Below are 19611 nucleotides of genomic sequence, written 5' to 3'. Positions count from 1 at the left end.
GGAAGCGTTTTATCTATCACAAAGTAAATGACAAACAGATAACAACAAGTCGTTCGGACGTAGATACCGTCGAGCCAATCGAGTTGCAACGATTGCGTGTTGGACTTAAAGAACGAGCCTGGGGAGTCCTGGGGTACGACAGGAGCCCACGGCGAAAATCAGTGACTTTGTGCTGCTTTGTGCCTGTTGTGCCATCGACTAGCTCGGTGTGTGGTATATGTGATTTCCCCTTGAACGAGAACTATTTCCACATTGTACATTTCAATTTGACCTATCAATAATTGAAAATATTGACCGTTTTAATGTGAATGCGAGTCTGATTTAACAACGTCCGTTGTTGCTTTCGAAAACGTCATGCCGGTAACGCCCTAAGACCGCAAGAATTAGTCATTTCACGGAATGTTGTAATGTTTAACAAGATTTAACGTAAGGAACAAAAAGATCGGTTTCAGTAAAAACATCGACGAGAAAATGGACAGCAAAGGCAGAAAGATCATTGTTTGCGATAATGGAACAGGGGTAAGGTTATATGGTTTCACCCCCTACCTGTGACTTCTTGCTTCTTCTTTTCAGTTTCATTTGTTAATACTTTACCTAACAGAAGTTATTTAATAAGCATTTTAGAACCAACGATTCATAGCCAAGAATCTATATACAGATTTTTCATTTTCAATGCCAATTAAAATCATGAAGCAACAAAACTACTTACTCGAGCAATGTAACGTAACAACTGGACTATGAATTTTTATGTACACAAGCATTTTTATGGATTAATTTATGCAGACTAGAACCAAAGAAAAATTTGTTTATTCTGTTAATGATTCTATCAGGTTCCAAGTAAAATAAAACCTCATAAACATGTTAAATATGTTGCTAGACTGAATTTAAAACACTCATGTATGCTGAATGCATAAAATCTGTAATGTAGTAATCACAGTTTCTTTTTAATTCTTAAATTAAGGAAATCAATCTAATATCAAAAGGTTCTTTGTCAATAATTACTGACAAAAAATATGTTAATATTTTCTGATATAAAAATGTTAACAATAGCCTATGATAAAATAATATTATGGTTGCAGTTTGTCAAATGTGGATATGCAGGAGCTAATTTTCCAGCACATATATTTCCATCAATGGTTGGACGTCCTATAATTAGAGCAGTTAATAAAATAGGAGACATCGATGTGAAGGTAGACTTTTTTCAGTTGTGATTGAAGGAACTACAATATTTGTCATAACTTCTGTTATCAATTGTTAATATAATTTGTGGACAAAATTTGTTGCTTTATACTTAGTATATATTTTTTGGATATTGCAAAAATATTGTGTAACTTTATTGAATAAGAGAAGCACTTTCAATAATGCACTTTGTGAGGAGACAAGTTCCTTTTTTTTTTAATTTTTACTGTTAAACTTAGAAGTATCTTATCACTGTAGGAAAATATTTGTAGTCAATAATCTTAAAGTAATATATTAATAATTCGCTTAATTTTCAGCAAGAATATTGTATTCGTGTAAGTCAATTCACATTACACTGTGTGCCTCAGTGTTTAAGTTTGATTGAACGTAACCCATGCATTTGTCCACTGATGTAAATAAAATTTAAATCTCTAATTCTTTTTACTAACAAATATCAGAATGGAGTGTACATGTTAAAAGTAAGATGGAAATTATTTTTAAAATTATTAGGACATATAATTTGATTAATTGAAATTATTATTTTTCATTTCAATTAACTGTGGTCAATTTGCTTACCACATTGTAAATTACTATTTTGTTATCTATGACTGAACACATAATGGATATAGAATATATAAAAAAAAAAGAATATCTACATAGCTGGTATTTATATTTTTGTGTGTGGATTTGTATTTATATTGTATTTTTAATAACTATCTAATATATTTATGTGCTTACACTTGCTCTCGTAGGATGTGTTTAACATGCCTGTAAGTTCCTTGCATTTTTTGAAGCTAATATGTACATTTGTTGGTACTACAACAGTGCTTAAAGAATTGAAATTTTTACTTGCATATCAATAGGATCTCTGTTGTCTTTGTACCTTATTTTTGTTTCTTATATATGTAACAATATTTAAATACTTGGTATGATATTGCCTAAGTGATAATGTGACCATTAAAACAAGAAGGGTAATCTACCTGTTAGTAATACATTTTTTCATAATAGGAATTAAAAGACAAAAGTTATTTTTTATGAAGATGGGAATACTTTGTGATCATCTTCCTAATTACCTATATTCTAAGTTACTCAAGCTATAAGATTTTAGAATGGTTTGTTAAATAATGTGAAAACTAACAATTTATTTTTATTGAATATATATATATATATATATATACATATATATGTATACAGGACATACAGTTATGTTTAAGTCATTACAATTCACTATCACAGGATTTAATGGTTGGAGATGAGGCAAGCAAACTTCGGTCTATGTTAGAAATTAGTTATCCAATGCAAAATGGAATTGTTAGGTGTGTATGCAAATATATCTGATTCGACTGTATTTCGAGTTATTAAATTGTTAAAATACCTAACAGAAATTGGGAGGACATGTGTCATGTTTGGGACTACACGTTCGGAAAAGAGAAAATGAACATCAATCCTCGAGAATGTAAGATCTTGTTAACAGAACCACCAATGAATCCTATCACAAACAGAGAGAAAATGATTGAGGTAAAATACAATTGTGAATATAAACTTTCATTATAAAAATTTCTGTTAAAAATTAACCGTGAATCTTACGAAATGATTTTAGGTAATGTTTGAAAAATATGGTTTCGCTGGAGCGTATATTGCAATTCAAGCGGTACTCACATTATATGCTCAAGGGTTGATTAGCGGTGTCGTAGTAGATTCCGGGGACGGAGTTACCCATATTTGTCCTGTTTTTGAGGAATATGCTTTAACTCATCTTACTCGGCGGTTAGATATAGCTGGCAGAGATATCACAATGTATTTAATAAAACTTCTTTTGTTACGTGGTTACGCATTTAATCATTCGGCTGATTTTGAGACAGTTAGAATGTTGAAAGAAAAATTATGTTATATTGGATATAATATTGAAACTGAGGAAAAGCTAGCACTTGAGACAACAGTCTTAGTTGAGTCCTATACTGTACGTAAAATTTTTTATACATATAGGAGACATAGGTGTATGTTTTATTAACTTCTAAATTTTTTAGCTTCCCGATGGAAGAGTAATAAAAGTAGGTGGTGAAAGATTTGCGGCACCTGAGGCATTATTCCAACCGTATTTAATAAATGTTGAAGCTCAAGGAATAGCTGAATTAGTATTTAGTACTATTCAAGCGGCTGATATCGATATAAGGAGTGAATTATATAAACATATTGTTTTAAGTGGTGGTAGCACAATGTATCCAGGTCTTCCATCTAGACTTGAAAGAGAAATCAAGCAGCTTTATCTACAAAGAGTATTAAAGAACGATACCTCAAAGTTAAATGTAATTACAATACATTTACTTTTATTTCAATTTCATTCTGTTGTACATTCTTTAATATGTTTTCAGAAATTTAAAATAAAAATTGAAGACTCTCCTAGGCGTAAAGATATGGTTTTTATGGGTGGTGCTGTCTTAGCAGAGATAACGAAGGATCGTGACTCAGTGTGGATAACGAAGGAAGAATACGAAGAAAAAGGTCTTAGTGTATTAAAAAAATTAGGCTCCTATGAATAATATAGAAACTAGAAATTGAAATATAGAAAAGAAATACACATTTTTTTACATTTAACAGCATTTGAAAAGTAAATACAGTTTTTTTTTCATATATTGCTTTCACAACTGATTTATACAAAATTATTTGTCTTAAACACATGCAACCGATAAACATATTTTTTTTAAATATTACAATTTTTTATTGAAACTAATTCCATTTTACATTTACTAATGTACAGCTGTATTACTTTCGCAATCGATATAAATGGATTCAAATTGCAACAATGTTTTGGAGTAAGGTATACATTTATGTTTGCCATGATGCATAGCAAATTTATAAAAGATATACATTGTAAATATAACTGTCAGAAATAATTCCCTTCCTATCGAATTAAAATACAGTTTAACTGTCCATAGGTACACATTATGCATTGCAATCAATGTATATCCACTTTTCTTAGTTTATACTGGTTTTACGAAGATTCAATGTGTTGTATGTATAATTACACTAGACTATGATTTGTTAATATAATGGCTAAAATTAACTAATTAAATTTGTAAATATTACATTATAATAGCAGCATTAAATTTTAATGTGTTTTACATGTAAAATAGAGAACTGTATTGTAATATTTTATGGGAAGACTAAAAATAATTATCGAACTACATTGTTTGTTCTGAGGTTCTTATAACATTATTCTCCTGTTGAATTTATGATAATATTTTTAAACATACATAAATATCAGATCTTCAATTTTGGCCATTATTGTAATTCATAATAACTAGCTTCTAAGAAGACAAAACGCATTTATATACCTCTATATCCTCCTTTAATAACTGGACGATTCTGTTCTAATGAAACTGATCACATATTTAAGAATTATATTTGAAAACGTGTAGTACATTTAAACAATTTAAAGTTGTCAAAACACAATGCAAGTTTCAATCAATTCGTGTCAAATAGAGGGTACGAGGTAAAAGTATTTTGTACGGTGTACATACAGGATATAGAATAATTTTATAATTTTAGTTAAATAATTTATAGAAATAAATTTATTTCTTACGAAAAATCTCACTAATTCACTCTGATACCCTGTACATATTAAATCATTCAGATTGTATCAATCTTTCCTAAGCAATATAGTTAAGCCATGAATTCGAAATAAGAATCGCGTGTAAATATGTGAAAATCGAAGTATTATTTTACCATCGCGGTTTATGACTGAACTTTGGATCAGTGTAAAGGATACAATGCGATTAAGACAAATCTACAACAGTCTTTATTATGTTTCTCCATTTGACCTTTATATTGTGTATCAATGTACACTTTATGTATAAATAAAAATAACAATATAATTTGTATTATACAGTTTCGTATTTAATTGGATATATAATATAACAATAGATAAATGTGTATGTAATCGATTTTTTAAGATTTGTACAAGTGGCTTGCGACAGCATTCTGTATAACAATAAAATAACAAGCTGTTATTCAAAGAAGTAAATATAATTTATAAACAGTGCTTTAGCGCGTGTGTTCCACGTTACAAAGTTTATCTTCGAAGTGTATACAATGTTTCTTTTTTACGCTTTAATAAATCACTTTCAATGTAACAGTTTATATTGTGTTCCACTAAGCTTTATATATCGATCTTATTAAGCAAATAAAAAAAAATAGTATACAAAACACTTTCATTTATACTGGGAGAGTTTTTCTTTCCAAATTTCTATATTGTGTAACTTCTGATTTTTGTCTTCGACATATTAATACATCGAAAGCGTGGAAACGCTTCGACGCAGTAAATCAATAATTGGATGGAAAATATGAGATATCTGTCAATTACATTTAAAATGTAATTGGTTTATCTTTACATTGATCAATACAAAAACTAGTAAAACGTTTAAGGAACTTCGGATACTCCCTTTTGTAAACAGCACGTAAGACAGCTGCTGGAGCCCATCCACCAGGATTAACTGTAATCAACAGATAAGAGTATTATGAGTATAATAAATTATAGACATGCGGGTATGCAGAGTTAAATTAAAAGCGAAGAAGTAAGATGTTATACCAACCAACGGAACAGTAGGTTATTTTGCACGTGATATTATCTCTTTTTATTTCTTCTTCATCTTTCGGAGGATCAATGAAGGTTTGACACACAAGACAAACAGTTAGATAAACTCTTACGCATTTTCCCGTGTTAGGCTGCAAAGAAAAACGTTAACTATAGGCCAATTATTAATTATAAATCAAATGTGTTTTAAGCATATTCGAAACGTACAGGATAATCAGTATGTTCCGTACTATGGTTACAAACTATCCATAAATCATGTCCATCCGGATCTTGATCATCAGATACTCTACGCATGTGCGACCAGAATAGCGCGTCTCTTTGACTTGCTGGCCAAATTCGTTTATGTGTTTGTAGAAATACTAAAGTATCTTTGGAAATGTTTTCGATTACAGTCATATCTTCAAGGGTTGCTTCCCATCCTGTTCTATATTCAGGACTGAAGAATATCTCGCAAACTTCATGACCGGTAACTCCTTTTACGACATGGCATGCTTTCAGAGGATCTACCACTAAACCATCCGCCTCTTCTTCACGTCTGTACATTCGCATATCACCGTCTTCGGCAAACAATTGCCATCCTCCAGCTCCTACTCCAAGTCGTGCATAATGCAATTGTTGCATTGTTATTTTCTCTATCTAAAACGCACGTGACGAATACATGAAAAATATAGAATTTTACTGTAATGTAAACACAACCACTGTAAAAATAAGATAAGTACCTCCGGCCAAAGTCTGTGTTTGGCGGCTGACATGGTAGGAGTAGTTAAAATTGAAACTGACTTTTGTTTCAAACGATCTCGCAATTGATTTTCCTCGTCAATTTTATCTAATCCAGTCTCTACTGCATCATAAAACTCTTCATCACAGAGAGCACTATGTGGACCTTCCTGGGAACATAAACAGTTTGGACTGAACTACAGAACCCAACTTTCTGTTTATATAGATATGTAAAAGTCAGCATATTGGAATCAATTAGATAAGTAGTAGTCACTCACTACTTATCTACATCAATTAGATAAGTAATGGTTACTCACACTACATATTACTATCTTGTAGTTCATTTTAAATTAAACAGCTTTATCAATTTCTGGTTCAACTGAGAACTTCCAAGAATTGTGTTAAAAATTGTTTGCTTAAATCTGTTTTTATCCGAATTTGATTTAACACGGTTTACAAGAAACTTAAGATTCTTTTTCTGCAAGATTTGTTTTGTTCTTATATAGTGCTATAGTATACTGTTATATAAAAAATTAATATAACGTTACTACATAACATTTCTTTTAGATCTTTTAAGTGCTTCTGACTTTTACATACACTATTAATTTATATATTCAAACCTCATAATCTGGACCTCCATGAATAAGAACCCTAGGTCTTGGAGAACCAGTTTGTTGCGTTGCAACTTGATCTTTCAGAGCTTTGTAAAGTTCCTGTACTTTTCGTTTTCTCTCAACTTCTTTTTCCCATCTACGACGCCATGCGTCTTCTCGTTGTACCATTAATTCAACACAATGTTGCAATGTTGCTAACACACCTTCACTGGTTGCTTTAAATGTTATTGCTTCCCCCTTAAAATCTACTGCTTGTTCAGCTGGATCAAACATTGTCTCAGCTTTATTTTCTGAAATACATAATAGCTTTATTTTAATTCATATAAAGGGCACTATTTGTTAAATATGCAATTGGTTAGAAGAAAATTATAAAACATACGACTATGAAACAAATGAATGACTGGAAACAAAAATTATCAGCTGACATACCTTTCGTGGGAATATTCTTAGCATTCTCTGCACAATTGTCAAAATACTTTTGTAGAGTATCAATTTGTTTGATTAGAATATCCCTAAAGGTTTCAAGTTCTGCTAGCTTCTCTTTCAATCCTCTAACACCACGTTTAGTAAAGCTACCTGCACTTGTAACAGACTGTGTATTTGACACAAGTGAAATGGCACTACCATGACGTTTCAGACTGTTTTCACTTCCATAACCAGACTCTGACTGTTTTAAATGAATACACAGTTTTAATATGACGAGAGAAACATTTATTAGCCTTATCCATCCTGAAACTATAATACCTTATACGATTTTAAAACATCCACCCAGCGCTGTTTTTCTTCTGGACAGTTTGCTCTTAGATACCATACTAGGCAATCATTCACAGACACATCAAATCTACATTCATCGAATTCGTGTGCCTAACAAAACAAGTGGTAAAAAAATGATATCATGACACTTATCATGAAATAAACAGTACACATGTACATGTCCGATCTTAACACACTATTGAGCAGTTGTCTAAAATTGTAGTCATCCAAGAATAGATGTTTAGGACTCGTGGACGGTCTGTCTGCAGTAAAATTCTAGCAAATACGGACGTGACATAAACTTTGTGAACTTTATTAAAAGTATTTAATATTATTCGCAATTACAAACATAGAATAGTACTTTTGTAACATTTTTCCCTAAAATGGAAAGTGATGACACCGACTGAAAGCAGCAGTCTACGCGGAGAGTCGCCGGCCCGTAGACAGTAGTCTGTGCAAAAAATTGTCGCCCGATAGTGTGTTAATATATACATATCAGTTCCTACCTTAATGTTAGCTTTATACAAACTTATCGAACCACGACATCCAAATCCACTGTCCTGCTCAGATTTGTAATAAGATAAAGTACCATCTTTGAGAACAATAAATCTAGTTTGCCAGCCATGTATATAATTTGTCCATTTGGATAATGTACCCTGAAGCTCTGCAACTACAACCCCATCGGAACCTTCTTCATCTACATCATCGCCGTCTATCTCTGCTTCCAGACATTCGATATCCTCGTTGGCGAGACGAACCGTTTCAATTTCATCGGCCATTCTCACGAACGATTTTCACGGGTCTTGATGTTGATCGTTTCTTAGGATATACTCAACATACCCGAAGTAATATATATTTAGTTGCAGTTATTCGTCACGGACAAGTCTATCGTTGTTCAACTAATTGCTCGATTAATTGGTTTAAAATTTGCAAAGTAATCAATCAGCCAGCGACTGAACACGAACGATGTTTCAGAACATATCGATCATTGATTATCGTGCGCATAACCTTACGGGAAATGCGTTATTAAGTAAATCAGACATCAACTGCTTGTATTTTTTTCGCAAATAACAAGAATTAGTAGCAGATAGAAAATCAACAGTTTCACTCAAGCGGTATTTTCATGAACATTCCGTGTCCTCTAACTATGATCCCTGTTGATTGGTCATACTTTGATAAGTTGAACATTTTATACTTGTCACGGATGTTTATTGTATAAAACACTTCTATTTATACATACGAATCACTGTTCCACGTAAGAAGACATTGTACGTAATCTGTGATAATAATGGGAAAAAGTAACAACAGACGTGCAGTACTATGCTATGTTTTTTTTTACGGTAGAATCGAATAGATACAATTCGAGAATCGATTAGATGCATCGATAGTCATATCGAAAAATGCATTATGGTTTGAAAGCTATTTAGAGACCGCCAACTTTAGCGGATCATCGCAAGCACACGTGAGAGAATTGTAACTGGATTGGCAGTATCCAGTAAAACAATGACACTTTTGGCATTTTTCATTTTATTTTTTGTGGTGTCTGATGCTACAGTACATAGATTGAACGTGCCTAGAGTTTTATTACCTGTATTCAATGACTTCGCCGTGAATTTTACGCTTGAAGTTACCGATGGTGCTTGTTATCAATGGTAATCGTTGTTTGTTTTGTTACGTTAATCTGAATATTTTATGATACACTTGTGTAGAAGTTTTGTTTACAAGAAAATATCCTTGCTGACAACATTCTAACATGCAATTTTTATTTCGAATCACGTACAACTCTCTATATAACCCTAACCGTTTCATGTATTCAAGATTTATTTTCTAAATTCGTCTGAAAAAATGAATTAGTATAAGTGATATGACAATTGTATATTTTGATTCACCCCATATTCAAGTAAAGAATTCCAGTTATAGGGTACCAATGGAATTTATGTATTAATTTCAGGTCAACATCTCGCTTAGATATCATTCAGTTGATTCCTATAAATGAAAATGTTGAAAGGACTTGTTCCTCAGCTATTTTGATTCAAACAATAACAAGGGAATCTACAAGAAATACAGCAATAGTCTTGGCAGAAGATGTGAATACTGGTCAGTTTTTAAGATGTGATGTTATTGTGGATGCAATCTTTTCTTTAAACCTTGTCACAACCACAAGAGAATTATATATAGAAGAAGCACCAGAAGCATTTGAAGTGAGAGCCTATGATGAACAAGGTAAAAATCTTTGATATGAAACTTGTTTTTATTTTATTGTACTTATTAATTTATATTGTGGTATTTTAATAGGAAATGAATTTACAACTCTTGCTGGAGTTGAGTTCCATTGGAGTATAGATAATGCTGATAAACATATGTCGAACAGTAAAACCCCAAATGATGTTTTAAGGTTTATGACTTACGAAGAATCGCAATATGAAACACCTTCAACTGTTGCTGCTTTGGATGCGGCTGGTAAAAAGGGACATATTGGGCTGTTGGAGGGAATAAAAACTGGTACAGCAAAGGTATAAACATGCTGTATGTAACCATAGACATCGTTGTAAATTTTTCATAGGATAATAGAATATAGTTTTAATTATAGGTTTCAGTAAGACTACCATATCCAGAGTACAAGCATGTACCGCCCATAGAAGTAGAACTGATTGTAATAGCTAATTTAATTATTATTCCATCGGACATAACAGTAATGGCACATGATAGTTTCAAATATAAAATAATGCAAGTAAGCATTTCATGTGAAGGTATAATACATTTTACTAATAATATCTAGTCTACTAAAGATACAAATTTTTTATAGGCTCGACAAGGTCGTTTAGAAGAAATAACATTACCCTCCAGCCAGTACTATTTAGAAGCAGAAAGTCCAAGCATATTAGAAATTGACAATGACCATGACTGTGCATACGCTCGATCCCTAGGACGTACTAAAGTGTTTTTACACGATAAAAACGTCCGCGACGAATATCCTGTAATTTTACCATCTGCTGTAGTCAACGTGAATGATGTAGCATACATTACTCTTGCAGTTTTACCTAACAGAAATTGGGGTTTGATACTTGGCCATGTTCATGAAATCATAGTTGAATTGTATGATAACAAAGACCATAAATTTCATATTGGGGAAGGTGTAGAAGTGTCAATGAAGCTAGACGAACATTATTTTGAACCAAAATTAATAACACAAAATGGTACTTATATTGTTGGTGTGCCTATTACATGTGGAACAATGACTATTGAAGCTACACTTTATGGTATAATCGATAAACACGGTAAAAAGATTTCTCTCTTATCGCATCCTACTACAAGAGCTGAGCTTTTGATTCACACACCGGTCACTATCCAACCCAAAGTACTGGCTGTTCCATGGGATTTCAAGGCTAAGTCACGGTTAATTATTATTTGTATTAAGTTAATAATCTGTAATATCGGTAATCGTGACTATTTAAAACTCTGTTTTATTACAGATACGATATAGTATTAAAATCCAGTGGAGGGGATGGCTCGTATGTATGGTCGAGCAGACAGCCATCCATAGTAACAGTTTCTCAGAATGGGGGAATCAGAATTTTGGCAGCAGGAGCCACAGAAATAAGCGTTGCAATGACGAGAAATCAGTACAATAAAGATACAGCAAGGGTATACGTGCTACCACCTTCGAAGTTAAAAGTGGTAGAATACAATATGGAAGCAGCAGTGAAAGAACCAATTTATCTTCACATTGCATTATATGGGAAATTAATTAACGAAACTGACTCTAAAGAGATACCTTTCAGTGACTGTAGAGACATTACTTTTGAAACATACATTCCAGATGGTAATTTTTTGCGAAATGATAGTAAACTCATAGAACCTATTGGTATTGCATGCGCTGTTATAGCAGTTACAAGTATGGATGTTGGAACATCCGAAATAACAGTAGTGTATAACGCAAATGGTCAATATTTAACTGATAACATCACTGTATCGGCCTATGAGCCTTTAGTAGCAATACATCCAAGTAGTAAAGAAAGTTTATTATCTGTGGGCTCTTCGAGGAAAATAGTTTTCAAAGGTGGACCCTACCCATGGTCTAGTAAACCTCAAAGTTACTCACGAAAAGTTCAAGTGTCCGACAAAAAAATTGCCGAAGTAATAGAATATGAGGATTCATTGAGTGGATTGTATAAGGTATCAGTTTTCGAAGTAATGTGTAAAGCTCTTGGTGAGGTGATTGTAATGTATACTATCTCAAATGTTCCTCTATTGCAAAATTGCAAAAATACATTCGCAACCGAAACAGTACGAATTATTTGCGGTAAGCCTAGACATATTTACCTTCAGCCAGAATTTAAAGACAGCAAGAACTGCCCAATCAGTCTTAATACAGAAAGGGTAATGGCGCATAGCGACAAAAGTTTAAAGCTTATCACTATCATAAAAGATGAAGAAGGGAGAACTTTCGACAACATTACGAGTTTACACATTGACTGGAACTTAAAACCCTCATCCGTAGGTTCTGTGGAAATGTCTTCTGGTTCGATAGAGGAAACATTCACAGACATGAACGTGATTCTACCAAAGCATTACTATCAAAATGTTATTTTTAAGAAACATTCTGGTTCTCTTACGTTAACAGCTACGGTTACTGGTTACCAGAAGTATATATTGAGCAAGTTAAAAATTATACCTGAATGGCCACCCTTTGCGATTGAAACTGAAAGAAGAATCTACGAGACTCCGCGTATAGAAGCTTCAATAGAAATAGTTTTAGTTAACGACACTAGCATTAATCCAAACAAATTAATGGTATTGAATGATCCGAGTGCAAAATATTATTTACAAGTTAGTCAAGGTTCTGGTTACTATGAATTTGTATTGAGCGCGGATGACATCGCCGAAGTTCGTTATATAGAATCGACTAAAGCAATTAGCATTACTCCAAAGAAATCGGGAATACTTAACTTAGCCTTGGTAGATCTTTGCTTGCCATCGAAACCAGCTGAAGCTACAGTCGAAGTGCAACAACTTGCTGTAATAGAAACAGAAACGGTCAACAAAATTGAGAAAGGAAAGTGCATAGTGGCTGCGTTAAAACTTTATGACACGAACGGTCACATTATAAAATTGCCGTCTTTGAATGCGTTAGAATTCAAAGCAGAGATTGATAATGAATGTATAGAAATTAAAAAATTGCCTGCTACGGAACACGGTAATCCTCCTTACAGTCAACTGTTGTATATGATACATGGCATGGCAGAAGGAGAATCTCAATTAACTTTCGTAAGCAAAGGAGGCGACAAAGAGATACAAAGTGAATCAGCAATTATTCAAGTTTTCCTTCCTTTAAGAGTCTTTCCAAAGAACTTGACAATATTAGTTGGAACTATTTATCAAATCCAGACAACTGGAGGTCCGTCGAATGCAGAAATTGAATTCTCTACAAAGAGTAATGACATATTGAATATTGGTCGCAATGGTATATTCGAAGGGAAGTCAGTTGGCCAAACGCAGATAATTGTTAGAGCCGTTGGTCTTAATGCAAAAGGAAACAAAGTCATTTATTCCGAGGACTATGCTGACATACATGTGTTATACCTTGAAGGGATTAAAATTGCTGTTCCCACAAGTAGAGTGAAAGTGGGTGCAACATTCCCACTTTGGGCTTTTGGTATTCCAGAATATTTAACTCCACTCATCATAGGATCAATGCAATTGCCGTTAATCTTCATGTGGTCCTCCAGTGATTTGAACTTAATAACTTTGCACAATATGTACGAAGGAACTGGTATTAACATCAGATACCAGAATGAAGTGTCTTTGAGAGCTAAAGCCATTGGTCCTGGATTAGCAACAATTTATCTGAATGTTACAATGCCATGTAATATGTTAGCTGGATTTAAAAGCGACGTAACATTCGCTACTTTTGTAAAAGTTGAAATTTTCGAGGAGTTACGTTTAACGCATCCTGGGACACCGTCTAATGTACCAGTAATATTGATGTCTCCAAATTCTGTTCTGAAATTGCAAACGAACCGTGATAAACATGGTTCAACTACTTACAAAGTATTGTCGACCATGCATGGAAATGACTCTGAGGATACACATGCTTTAACTCCAGTGTCGAAAACTGTAACTATTGACAAAAACGGTGTCATAAGAGCTGGTGAAAATTGTGGGAAAGTAATCATTTCTATCACAAACACTGAAGCGTATAATTTGAAACAGTCAATAACTATTATCGTTGAAGTAAGATGTAATTTATGCTTCTTTTTAAATATAAAATCAATGTTGCGCGAAGACACTTTTACTCAAATTACTTCCTTTTTTTACAGGTCAAACCGATTCATTATATGATGTTATCATTAAAATCGATTTTACGTATTCGAAACGGGGAAGAATTAAACATGTTGCCGAAAGGAATGGAGCTGGACTATGCACTTGAATATTATGATAATGTTGGAACAAAATTTCACGCTGCCGAAGTTAATGCTAGGACTATACTAAACCGCGCTGATCTGGCTTCGTTTGCTATAAATACTGAAAATGTAGTTACTGCAAAATTCATTGAAAACGGAGATCTCGTTGTAAAGGCGTTTAACGAAAAATATCCTAATGGGATGTTTGATTATGTACACATGATGATCGGAGACATAGTCTTTCCTACAAAGGTTATAGAATACAATATTTCATAGAATATTCTAATACTTTTTACCTATCACAATATATTTGTTCTTTATTTTTACAGACAACATTGACTGTGGGTGATATAGTATGTTTCTCAATGCCACTTCTGTCTCCTGATGGTGACCCAGGTTACTGGCAATCTTCAGCTCCTGAAGTCTTAACAGTAGATCCTATTACAGGAATAGGGCGAGCAAAAAATGTAGGCTATGCAGTGGTAAAACACAGTCTTGCAACTCACATGCAAGGTGAAATAGAAGTGAATATCCAACCTATTGCTAAGGTATTATCAGTTTTTCGAATTTAAATTTTAGAGAATTTCCTATTTACGTTACAAATACTTTCATTTGATTGCTACAGGTGTCCATTGTGCCATTAAGAGGTCGAAATATCACAGGAACTGAAACATTCAGTGTTCCTCTTGTCCTTAAGAGTAAGGACGAGCAAGTTAAAGAGAATAATGTATTATCTAGAGGCTTGGGTGGTTGTAGAACATTTACTTCGTTTACTTTAAATTCATTTCCCTATACATGTAACATTCAGTTTGTTTCATCCACTTCATCCGTGGGAGTAAAAGACTTATTCCTTGTTAAACCACGATTCGATATCATGACTGGTTGGTATTTACATCTGAAGAGTGTGAAAGCGTTTAACATCAAATAATTACTTATGTATTTTTCTTGTAGGTTTTTATTATTGTGATGTAATACCTATGGGTTCTCCAAACATATTTTCCAGTACATTAGAAAGTCGCATTCAAATAAGTGCACAAAGCAAAGACATTGAAGCTGCACCTTTGGAAGTAGCATATCTTCCACCTGTCTACGTTGACACTAAAGAGATAGTTTTTATTAACACTCATTCTCAAACTATACCAACTGCAACGCTTGAAATATATGGTTTGCAGTCTGTATTGGATCATCTTACAGTAAGTTAGTTTTTCGTAAGGTGGAAGAATACATTTAAAAATACATCGATTAACGTTAACACTTTTTAGATTGATGTACCGGATGGAATGACCGTAAGTGCTCGACAGTATATTTCAAAGTCAACAATGCAGTATAAATTACGGTTGATGCATAATCAAGATGAAATTCAGGGTCAAAAAGTCATTGTTGCTAATGATGTCACAAAACAAAATATATCTGTAAGTGAATAAAAAATGAGTATTAAAATTACTAGTTTGTTGTAATAATCCATATTTCTTCTTTAGCTTTTTGTACGTGTTACAAAGTATGAAAATTTCATACCGTTGTCTGGAATTCATTGGGTGGATTATATGTATTTCCACCGTTACACTTTCGGGACGTTTGCGGTCATCGTAATAACTTGTTTCTACAGTACGTATTTTCTCAGTTTCAATTAAATTATGTTTAATTTTCCATATATATATTCTCCTCATATTTAATTTCTTTTTATTACTACAGTATGGAAAAATAAAATGGCAAACATTGACTTAAATATAAAGAATAGGACAGTTTTCGGTATGTATTTTATTGTTGAAAAATAATTAATGCAATTTTGGAAGATTATTCATATATGAATTCATATTAATGACATTAATCTTTCTTATAGCAGATAAATGTCCACCACATCGTAGTTTTTATTCGGCAAATAAGCAAAACAGATCAATGAATATCTAATTGAAAAACATTAAGAAACAATTTTGAATGTAAAGGTACCGTGTACTTATAACAGAATTATTAGGCATTTACTAGTTTCAACTTGAAACAAATATCTAATCGTCAGAAACTGGTGCCTTATTGCCATTGAAACTCATTTTTGTTAGGTAATTAATTCCTCATAGGGGTTAAGCATTTGTGTTAACTTTTTGAGCTGTAACATTGATCGATGTTAATTTACGGACATATAAGAATATGTACATTCTGTAATATAGAACTTTAAGTTATACAATTTTATACATTGATAGGAGAAATGATACAGGACTTTAATGCAGGTATATTTCTAGGATGCATTTATTATTTTTTCTTTATAAATTTGAGGTATATGGTTCCTAGTCATATAGCTGATAATTTACATAATTACAATAGTATAAATTTAATTACATGCTGCACATGATCTCGTGTAACAGTGCAAAGGTAATAACCATGTATCCCTTTTTTCATTGCGCAACTTTGTAGGTGTATTTGTTTTTTTTTGTATTCACAGCCACAGCAGTCTACGATTTATGTAATAATCCTATGTATCACACTACATTGTAATTTTTGTATCTTTTTAGTATAATTTGTCTCAGTTTAAGTTTAAATAATTTTTCAAATATTTTTTTACAAATATGAACACAGTGTAAACATATAACTTCCATTTACATATTAAGTTAGAAATACATAATATTGTCTAAGTATATGGTTATATGATCAACATGTACTATACAATGTAAAAATTAAAAGGTTTTGTAGTACTTCTTAGTAATTTACATATTCTTGTCTCAACTTACTGAGTGTTTCAGGGTTTCAAAACAATGACAGATATAAATTCTTTATAAATAATGTTTATTATAAAATTAGATGTACACGATGAGACAGTCAGGTTTTTTTACAACTGTGTGGAAAAGCAATCTCTTTCAAATGACTTAGTATGGATTGATACAATTAATGTTTCTTTAATGTTTTAAGTAACTTCTCATATTTACTTTTACTAGAGTACCACAATGCAAAAGGAATAGCCAATGAAGGTAAAGTCATCACAGCAAATGCAGCCCAATCAATCTAGAAAAAAAATGTTTCAATGTATTATTTATATTCACAGTGCTATTTATATTTATTTAAAACTGTATGGTTACTTACCACATGAGAAGAAAATTGTTTATCATAATCCCTAAATGATACAATAATTGCTTCACCAGGCTCACTGCTGACAGCAAATTGCAACCTGGGAGCATCTTCCTTAGCTCTATATAAAATTTCTGCAGATGTGAAATTGAAATATCCATACTTTCGTGGCCTCACAACAACGGTGTGAGTAACATTTGTATAAGGTGGGACACGATCTATCCTTGCATTCAATTCACCACTCACATGAGTGAAGTGATCAGGATGGAAAGAGTTGTCTGTAATTTCAACTTCTAATGCAGCAGAATTTCCAACATTGTAAACTGTGTACTATAAATGAAAAATGTATGTTAAAGTACAGCTATCAAGTATTACTAAAACTGTACAGAAGAAATTTTCATACTCACTTTGATTACAATATCCATATTCTCAACAAGGTATTTATTAAGTAGTTGTTTGGATACTAATAACCTTGCAGCTTCTTCTTCTTCCTCTGCATGTATAGTGAGGATTAAAGCAGCATAAGCTGCGAATATTATGTGCCACTTCATGCTGAAACATTAAAATAAACTTTCAAACAAAATATTATACAGAAAATTTAATTGATTAGAAAAGTGACGATAATATGTCAGTTTCAACTTATGTTATGACAATATCGATACAATACTAATACCAGCTACAATTGTACATGAATTTACTAAACAGATTTGTACCATTAGACGAGTTAATAACTTTATGTAAATAATATTCAAAATCGTACACATTTTATTCAGGAAAAGCCGCTAATCGATGTTGTTCAGAAAAGTCAAATACTCTGTCGATTCATTACTTAAACGTCTCAACTAAAAATTCAAATTCACTTGAAAACTACTTCATACAATCTTAACCGAAGTTCCACAGTTAGCATATTGGTTTTACTTTTATTTTTTATTCAATAATTTTGTGGTATTACCTTGCCATACGACGGAACTCGTGCCACTTGCGACTCTTGCGACAACGAAACAATCACACCATAGGAAGAGCTGGAAGATACATTTGAGAGAAGTGCCAACAGCACACACTTTGCTGCCACGTTTCGATGAGGGAAAACACCGTTGTGTAGACCATCTACTTCCGGTAATGGGTTTTTAATAAAATGGCGGTGAAAACAAATTGATCCATCGTTGAATGTTTGTGAAAATTTGAATGATAAAGAAGGAAAGATTTAATGAATTTACTGACACTATGAGCTATAAATCTTAACAAGGTCTGACAATTGTTTCGAGTGCATCGTAAGGATATCACGATACATACCCGACGATTAATTGAATTTTTTTATTGTATTCGTACCTTTTGCATTGTTTGTCTATTTATATAATCGTATGAACTAATATTGTTGTTATCATAATACTCCAAATAATGGCCGCGAAAGTATATCAATCAGATCAAGAATTGGAAACAAGAGTTAAAAAAGGTTAGGATGTCCTTAAATAGATATAATCTTTTTATTATTACAGGCGGCTAATTTAATGTCTAATTATTTATTGACATGTCTTTTGTCTTTTCTCTAGCAACTGAACGCATATCCGAGAACATGCACATAGTTGCAAATGAACCGTCTCTTGCATTTTATAGACTTCAAGAGCACGTAAGAAAGGCATTGCCACCTATGGTGGAGAAACGGGTGGAAGTATTGGCTCTTCAACAACAACTTTTAGGTAGATGTTATGATGTGGAGTATGCTGTTAGCGCTATTAAAACCATGCACGGTGCTGGAAAAAGTTTTGAAAATACTTTGGAATTCATAAAAAATGCCATATTCTTTAAACAACAATTAAAGTATGAGGAACAACGTAGACATAAAAAAGACAGTAACAGAGATTCGGTGTACAAAAGATTATCTGCACACATTCCAACCTTGGATCACTTGCCAGATGAAATATCTGATGTTGTAAGAGAAACTGCTAACAGAGTAGAATCTATGATGAACCATGCAAGGCACTCCAGTGAAACACAAAAATCAAATTAAAGTGAAAGAAACAATTTGTTATTTGAAATTCAAATTATAATATCATTATAAAATGCAGACATGGATACTATAAACAATATATGGGAAGAATAATTTATCTACAATTGCAGAAGTATTATATGAAATATGTATTAGTAAATTAATGTTATTATTCATTTACTCCAGATACTGATTACTTTATAGAGTTGAATGATTAAATATCTTTTATGCATTATGTACACATTTTTTCATTGTATGTTTCAGTTTCATGTTACATGTGACAATGTTTTGTGTTGCACTGAAAGATCA

At 32.6% G+C, this 19611-nt stretch overlaps 5 protein-coding genes across 6 annotated transcripts; 3 read left to right on the top strand and 2 right to left on the bottom strand.

Annotated features, from left to right (window-relative positions):
- Window positions 1-41: 41 nt before the first annotated feature.
- LOC107190957 (actin-related protein 2) lies at window positions 42-3743 on the top strand. 2 transcript variants are annotated; one of them, XM_015579872.1, is made up of 8 exons: window positions 42-519; window positions 1080-1190; window positions 1497-1514; window positions 2416-2495; window positions 2562-2697; window positions 2780-3139; window positions 3207-3485; window positions 3552-3743. In XM_015579872.1, the coding sequence occupies exons 1-8, from the start codon at window positions 472-474 to the stop codon at window positions 3717-3719; spliced, it is 1200 nt and encodes a 399-aa protein (XP_015435358.1). In that variant the 5' UTR covers window positions 42-471; the 3' UTR covers window positions 3720-3743. The 2 variants fall into 2 exon arrangements, with proteins under 2 accessions (XP_015435358.1, XP_015435359.1); XM_015579873.1 differs by lacking the exon at window positions 1497-1514.
- A 1801-nt stretch (window positions 3744-5544) lies between these two features.
- On the bottom strand, window positions 5545-8923 carry LOC107190941 (collagen type IV alpha-3-binding protein). Its single transcript, XM_015579853.1, has 8 exons — window positions 8364-8923; window positions 7849-7968; window positions 7534-7771; window positions 7111-7394; window positions 6493-6660; window positions 5981-6409; window positions 5772-5904; window positions 5545-5672 (listed from the first exon to the last, which is right to left on the bottom strand). The coding sequence occupies exons 1-8, from the start codon at window positions 8634-8636 to the stop codon at window positions 5545-5547; spliced, it is 1773 nt and encodes a 590-aa protein (XP_015435339.1). The 5' UTR covers window positions 8637-8923.
- A 437-nt stretch (window positions 8924-9360) lies between these two features.
- LOC107190883 (nuclear pore membrane glycoprotein 210) lies at window positions 9361-16169 on the top strand. The gene is made up of 14 exons (XM_015579770.1): window positions 9361-9509; window positions 9809-10080; window positions 10153-10370; window positions 10448-10588; window positions 10664-11253; window positions 11331-14091; window positions 14178-14513; window positions 14591-14809; window positions 14887-15142; window positions 15213-15454; window positions 15524-15673; window positions 15740-15866; window positions 15954-16010; window positions 16102-16169. Exons 1-14 carry the CDS (start codon window positions 9361-9363, stop codon window positions 16167-16169), a joined length of 5586 nt encoding a protein of 1861 aa, XP_015435256.1.
- An 859-nt stretch (window positions 16170-17028) lies between these two features.
- Window positions 17029-18627, bottom strand: LOC107190910 (translocon-associated protein subunit beta). The gene is made up of 4 exons (XM_015579797.1): window positions 18268-18627; window positions 17723-17867; window positions 17331-17645; window positions 17029-17252 (listed from the first exon to the last, which is right to left on the bottom strand). The coding sequence occupies exons 1-4, from the start codon at window positions 18273-18275 to the stop codon at window positions 17136-17138; spliced, it is 585 nt and encodes a 194-aa protein (XP_015435283.1). The 5' UTR covers window positions 18276-18627; the 3' UTR covers window positions 17029-17135.
- An 8-nt stretch (window positions 18628-18635) lies between these two features.
- LOC107190912 (protein MEF2BNB homolog) lies at window positions 18636-19323 on the top strand. The gene is made up of 2 exons (XM_015579798.1): window positions 18636-18768; window positions 18866-19323. The coding sequence occupies exons 1-2, from the start codon at window positions 18714-18716 to the stop codon at window positions 19321-19323; spliced, it is 513 nt and encodes a 170-aa protein (XP_015435284.1). The 5' UTR covers window positions 18636-18713.
- Window positions 19324-19611: the final 288 nt, after the last annotated feature.

Source organism: Dufourea novaeangliae, unplaced genomic scaffold, assembly GCF_001272555.1.
Source record: "Dufourea novaeangliae isolate 0120121106 unplaced genomic scaffold, ASM127255v1 scaffold208, whole genome shotgun sequence".
Lineage (NCBI taxonomy): Eukaryota > Metazoa > Arthropoda > Insecta > Hymenoptera > Halictidae > Dufourea > Dufourea novaeangliae.
This window is presented reverse-complemented; position numbering and strand designations above follow the sequence as displayed.